The sequence below is a fragment of the Balaenoptera acutorostrata genome, chromosome 8 (assembly GCF_949987535.1).
Source record: "Balaenoptera acutorostrata chromosome 8, mBalAcu1.1, whole genome shotgun sequence".
NCBI lineage: Eukaryota > Metazoa > Chordata > Mammalia > Artiodactyla > Balaenopteridae > Balaenoptera > Balaenoptera acutorostrata.
The window spans coordinates 31,991,307-31,998,058 of record NC_080071.1 but is presented as its reverse complement, the minus strand read 5'-3'; the positions used below and the strand labels follow the sequence as shown (position 1 = coordinate 31,998,058).

General features: G+C 38.3%; 1 protein-coding gene across 2 annotated transcripts in view; it reads right to left on the bottom strand.

Moving 5' to 3' along the window:
- Positions 1 to 3,545: 3,545 nt before the first annotated feature.
- GAD1 (glutamate decarboxylase 1) overlaps positions 3,546 to 6,752 on the bottom strand; it is a 41,402-nt gene continuing 38,195 nt past the window's right edge. For both annotated transcript variants that reach the window (XM_057551962.1, XM_007183260.3), the window contains one exon: positions 3,546 to 5,897. In XM_057551962.1, the coding sequence (XP_057407945.1) occupies positions 5,724 to 5,897 (174 nt within the window). In that variant the 3' untranslated portion in view covers positions 3,546 to 5,723. The remainder of the gene's footprint in view (positions 5,898 to 6,752) is intronic.

The following is a 6,752-nucleotide window of genomic DNA, read 5'->3' as shown; positions in this document are numbered from 1 at the left end:
ATTAAACCTTAGAAAAAATTTTGCACATGAGCACCAGGAAACAAGTGCAAAGAATGCTCATAGCGGAAAACAGTACGGAGGGTCCTCAAAAAACTAAAAATAGAGTTGCCATATGATCTTGCAATCCCACTCCTGGGCATATATATGGAGGAAACTATAATTCAAAAAGATACATGCACTGCAATGTTCATAGCAGCACTATTCACAATAGCCAAGACATAGAAACAACCTAAATGTCCATTGATAGATGAATGGATAAAGATGTGGTATATATATACAACGGAATGCTACTCAGCCACAAAAAAGAATGAAATAATGCCATTTGCAGCAACATGGATGGACCTAGAGATTATCATAGTAAGCAAAGAAAGTCAGACAGAGAAAGACAAACACCATATGATATCACTTATATGTGGAATCTAAAATATGAATGAACTTCAAATATGAACTTCAAATATGAATGACACAAATGAACTTATCTCCGAAACAGAAACAGACTCACAGACGTAGAGAACAGACTTGTGGTTGCCAAGGGGGAGGGGGTTGAGGGAGGGATGGAGTGGGAGGTTGGGATTAGCAGATGCAAACTATTATATATAGGATGGATAAACAACAAGGTCCTTCTGTATAGCACAGGGAACTATATTCAATATTCTGTGATAAACCATAATGGAAAAGAATATGAAAAAGATGGGCTTCCCTGGTGGCGCAGTGGTTAAGAATCTGCCTGCCAATGCAGGGGACATGGGTTCGAGCCCTGGTCTGGGAAGATCCCACATGCCGCGGAGCAACTGGGCCCGTGAGCCACAACTACTGAGCCTGCGCGTCTGGAGCCTGTGCTCCGCAACAAGAGAGGCCGCGATAGTGAGAGGCCCGCGCACCGCGATGAAGAGTGGCCCCCGCTTGCCGCAACTGGAGAAAGCCCTCGCACAGAAACGAAGACCCAACACAGCCAAAAATAAATATAAATAAATATATAAAAAAAAAAAGAATATGAAAAAGAATGTATATATATGTATAACTGAATCACTTTGTTATACAGTAGAAATTAACACAACATTGTAAATCAACTATACTTCAATAAATTTTTTTTAAAAAACTAAAAAAAAAAAAGAAAGAAAGAAGAATGCTCATAGCAACATTGTCCCTAAAGGCAAAAACTGGGGAAAAAAATCATATATTCACCTTCATAGAAGGAATAAACCAACTTAAGTATATTCATACCAATGAATAGCATCAAAGCCATAAAAGTGAATGGATTACAGCATAATCAAAGATGAATCTCAAAAACATGAGGCTGCCACACAAGGCTGTGCTTGCAAGTTATGGGAGTGGGCTCAGTAGGTGCTAATCTACTACATGCTCCACATGCCAAGCTGAACACACTGGCACAGGGATGCCTATCTCTGAAGGAAGGGGTGCCTTTAAAATTTTTTTAACTGTCCAAAGGCTCTTTATGGGTTAGCTCTGGCCCTACAAAATCATAATGTTGAAAGACAAGTCAGAAGTGTATATATTCTGTAATATTCCATTTATACAGAGTGCAAAACCAAATAAAACTAAACCATAATGATTCATATACGTGTGCTAAAACTATATAGAAAAACAAGAGAGTGTTTAACACAGAATTCAGAATAGTGATCATTTCTTGGGGAAAGGAGAGCAACCAATTATGGAAGAGTTCCTGATGGGGGTGGAGAGCTCTTAAGGTACTGAAGATGCTCTATTTCTTTGGCTGAACAGTGGGTAGTCAAGTATTCTGTTATCGTCATTCTTTACCCTGTACATGTATATTTTAAAAGCCCTCCTTATGTAATCCACATGATTGATTTTAAATAAAAGAGATTCCACCCAGGAGTACTGCCTGGAGAAGGGGTATCAACGTAAGGGCTGGACAGGGTATATTGCTAGGGGTCCAGAGCTGAGAGTCTGAGTCCTAAGTGGTCACAGGAGGAGAGACTTTGATGTCTCATGTGTGATGAGGTGAGAGGACTCCAATGGGATCCTTCAAAAGTGGTCCATGAAAAAGCAAATTAAAACCACAGCAAGATACCACTATTAGAGTAAAAACAATACAAAACAAAATGTCAATACAAAAACTTGTACACAAATATTCATAGTAGGTAGTGTTATTTATAATAGTCAAAAAGTGGAAACAACCCCAATGTCCATTAACTGATGAATGGATAAAATGTATATCCATACAATAGAATATTATTCAGCAATAAAAGGAATGAAGTACTGATAAATGCTATATCATGGATGAACCTTGAAAACATCCTAAGTCAGATGTGGTCACAGAATACCACATATTGTGTGATTTCATTTATATGACATGTCTAGAATAGGCAAATCTATAGACAGAAAGCAGAGTAGTGGCTTCAAAGGGCTGGAGAGGATGTGTGTGTGGGAATGTGAAGTGTTTGCTGATGGGTATGAGGTTTCTTTGTGGGATGATTAAAATGTTCTAAAACTGATTGTGGTGATGGCTGTAGAGCTATATGAATAGTCTACAAGCCAGGGAATTGTACACCTTAAATGGATGAATTACATGGCAAGTGAATTATATTTCAATAAAGCTGTAACAACAAAAAGAATGGCTAAAATTTTAAAAAATTGACAATACCAAATGTCAGCAAAAATACAGAGCAACTGCAAGATTTGTACATTGCTAGTGAGAATGCAAAATGGTACAGCCACTTCAGAACTAGTTAGTTTCTTATAAAGTTAAACATACTCTTACAATATGATCAAGCAATCTTACACCAAGTTAATTACCCAAGTTAAATGATAACCTACATTCACACAAAAATCTGTACACTAATATTCATAGTGGCTTTATTTTAATTGCCCCAAACTGCAAACAACCCAAATTTCCTTCTATGAGGGAATGGATAAACAAACTGGTACATTCATACAAATGGAATACTACACAGTAATAAAAGGAACAAACAAATGATACAGACAACAACATGGATGAATTCCAACTGCCTTGTGTTAAGTGAAAGAAGATAGACTCGAAAGGTTACATATTATATGATTCTATTACCAAAATGGGAAAAGCAAAACTCTAGAAACAGACAAATCAGAGGTTGCCAAGAACGGGGACTTGGGGAAGGTGCTACACACAAAGGATATAGGGGATTTATTGGTGTGATGGAACTCTTCCAGGTATTGTGGTGGTTACATGACTGAATGGGTTTGTCAAGACTCACAGAACACTACACACAGTACACTATAAAGAGTGACTCTTACTGTACCTTAATTATATCTTAATAAAAAAAATAAACCATTCCCCTCAAAATATTGTCCCATGAGAAGAAAATCTCAGACCAGGGGCCCGGATGCCAGATGCCAATTTAACAGTTACCTCAAATTGTGTCTTTGTTACTTTGACCCCTTCTCCTCCTAGACCTGACCCTAGATGGGAAAATATAGTAGCTAGGGAGTAGAAATGAGGCTGAAAGAGTAAACAAAGCAGCTGACTTTACCCCACCACCAGCCTCACACCCATTCCCCCCCCCCCTCCCGCCAGGGATTGCAGCCTGAAAGGTACCAGAGGGAGGAAGGGGAGGAGCTCTATATTGTATACAAATTTGAGGTCTTGCTTATCACAGTGACCTAGACATTTAGTTGCTAAAATGAGACTGTTCTTGTGACTGAGAGGCCAGGAAAGCTATGGGATCGGCCTGAATTCAAATGGAGGCGTGGAAACAATCAGCCCACAGAGGGGATCTGAAGGAAAAGTAAGAGAAAGAATAAAGTGACTTTATCATCACCTCCTTATGGAGCCCAGTTTGTTTAATACAATAGTTACTTGTACAATCAGTATGTTAATTACAAATGACTCATTTAATCCCTACAAGTGCCAAATAGGGAACTCCTTGTATTCCAAATGAGTGAGATAGTATTATCGTAGCTTAATAGAATATTGTAGAAAATGGACCCTATTTCATAATGATCCAGCACCAAAATATGTTTCCTGAGAAAGTGAACTGGGCCCACTGTACAAGCATAAACAGCAGGAAGGCACAATTCTGTGCTCTCAGATGTATTCAGATACCACAGACACCAAGTGATGGAAGATCCCCACGAGAAGGAAAATTTGTCTGCCATGCACACCTCTGCAACCCTAGTGCTAGAACACTGCCTACCACAGAGGAAGAAAACATTTGTTGAGTAACTGAATGAATGGAACTCCAAGATTCAGATAGGAAAATGAAAAACAGGAATGGCTTTTCTTTTTCCAGGTGTGAATTGCAAATTTTATTTAATTAGAATCCCAATGATTTTTAGACAAGGGGCTTGGGAACCTAAGACTGTGGGTTGAGTCCCAACTTAATAAAGGTACCAAGCATCACCTAAAGCCAGCTAGTGGAGAGTGAATGGGCTGTGGTGATCCCAGTAACTATAACTGGAAACCTCTCTTTCTGCATGAAACAGATACTAAAAGAAAATTCTGTTCAAATTCTCCACGGAGAATATTTTTATTTGTTTATATTCTTCTTGCATACTCTAAAACGCACAGTGTGAATTTCCTTTCTTCAAAAACAGTTGTGAGCCTGGTCAGTTTATCTGACTTCAGAAGGTCTTGGGAAACATTGCCTTAGGTTTGTGCTAAGCAAGTCACAGAAACTGGTCATGAGCTACTACAAAATTACAGGGCATCTAGTTATTACGCAACAGTTACTAGAAAAGCGTAGAGAACAACAGACATACAGCCAGACAGAGAGGGTAATAGAAGAGCAGATGCTATGTAAGTAACAGGATTTCCATATATATGTTATGTACAGTATCAGAGTTCTCTTACAGACAGTAAACTTATGCTTAAATCATTATTTTAAGGGCACTCTAATATAAATACAAGTCTCACTAATTTTAATCTTTTCTCTTTGGCTCACAAGTGCACGAAAATACCATAATCAGTTTTCAGAACTTACTGCATTAATATATAAATAAGATACATTACAAATGGGAAGAAAATACAAGACGCCTCTTTAACATGTTAAATCTCTGAATATAAATAAGCAAATATTTCATATACCTACTGTTAAACAGTCATTGAAATCATTACATGTGTTCTTCCACTCCGCCCCAAGGTCAGACAACAGAAATATCCACAATCTATACAAATTAATCTCTAAAAATACAGCAATAGTACACCTGAAACAATGACTCTGCTACTGTTTTCCCCTCACAGGATAATAAAGGGAAGGGCGGGACTCTTGTCAGCCAGTGGTGCTTTGTCTCATCCATCATCACTTCAGGCAGGAGAAATACCGACAATGAAGTCAACTCCTGCCAACAGCATTTCCCTTGGTCCCCGACACCTGGCATTTTGAAAAACATCTTTCCAGGGGTTGTTGCGCAAGCTGGTTTGCAGCATGTCTGGCCCCTCAGTAACTGCTGAAGGTAAAGTGAATTCTCATGGAGTGGGAGACATACTGCGATCTATTACTAAGCCACACTCACTATACAGACATATATTTATAGAGAGAGGTATAGCTGTACATATATACTGTGCTCCTAATGTGCAACTTTTGAAAAAGAACATCATTTCCTGCTAACTCTAACAAGCTTAAGTAAGGTTTTAACAGTATTCTTCAAGATATTATGTTTTCCCTCAATGAAATGGCCAATGTGTTTCAGCAACATATAGAGTTTGTTCTAGAATACCAGAGGGGAAAGGGAAGTCCCAGAAACTCATGTTCTATGGACGGCAATTACAGATCCTGGCCCAGCCTCTCTATTTCCTCAATGAGGAAGTCGATATCAGACTGGGTAGCGGCTGGGTTGGAGATGACCATCCGGAAGAAGTTGGCCTTGTCCCCCTGAGGCTGGTAGCCAACCATGGTTGTGCCAGACTCCATCATCAGGGCTTTGATTTTCGGGGCCACCTTGTGAGGGAAAACACAAAACAAAACTCAAGACTGATACACCATGCTCTTTTTCAAAATGCAACCCATTTCTTAGTTGGAAAAAAGAGCAATTTTCTTTTTATTACTTGTACAAGTTTCTTCCTTGGCTAGTATCTAATGACTAATTTTTTAAACTGACATGTAGTTGATTTACAACATTGTGATAGTTTCAGATGGACAGCAAAGTGATTCAGTTATACACACATATATATATTCTTTTTCAGATTCTTTTCCATTATAGGTTATTACAGGTTATTACAGGATATTGAATGTAGTTCCCTGTGCTATATGTTGTTTATCTATTTTATATAAAGTAGTTTGTATCTGCTAATCCCAAACTCCTAATTTATCCCTCCCCCATCCCCTTTCCCCTTTGGTAACCATAAATTTATTTTCTATGTCTGTGAAGTCTGTTTCTGTTTTGTAAGTTCATTTATATCATTTTTTTAGATTCCACATTCACATTCCATGTGATATTTATCTTTTTCTGACTTACTTCACTTAGTATGATAATCTCTAGGTCCATCCATGTTGCTGCAAATGGCATTATTTCATTCTTTTTTATGGCTGAGTAATATTCCATTGTATATATGTACCACATCTTTATCCATTCCTCTGTCTATGGACACTTAGGTTGTCTCCATGTCTTGGCTATTGTAAATACTGCTGCTATGAACAATGGGGTGCACGTATCTTTTCGAATTAGAATTTTCTCTGGATATATGCTCAGGAGTGGGATTGCTGGATCATACGGTAACCCTTTGTTTAGTTTTCTTAAGCAACCTCCATACTGTTCTCCATAGTAGCTGCACCAATGTACATTCCCACAAACAG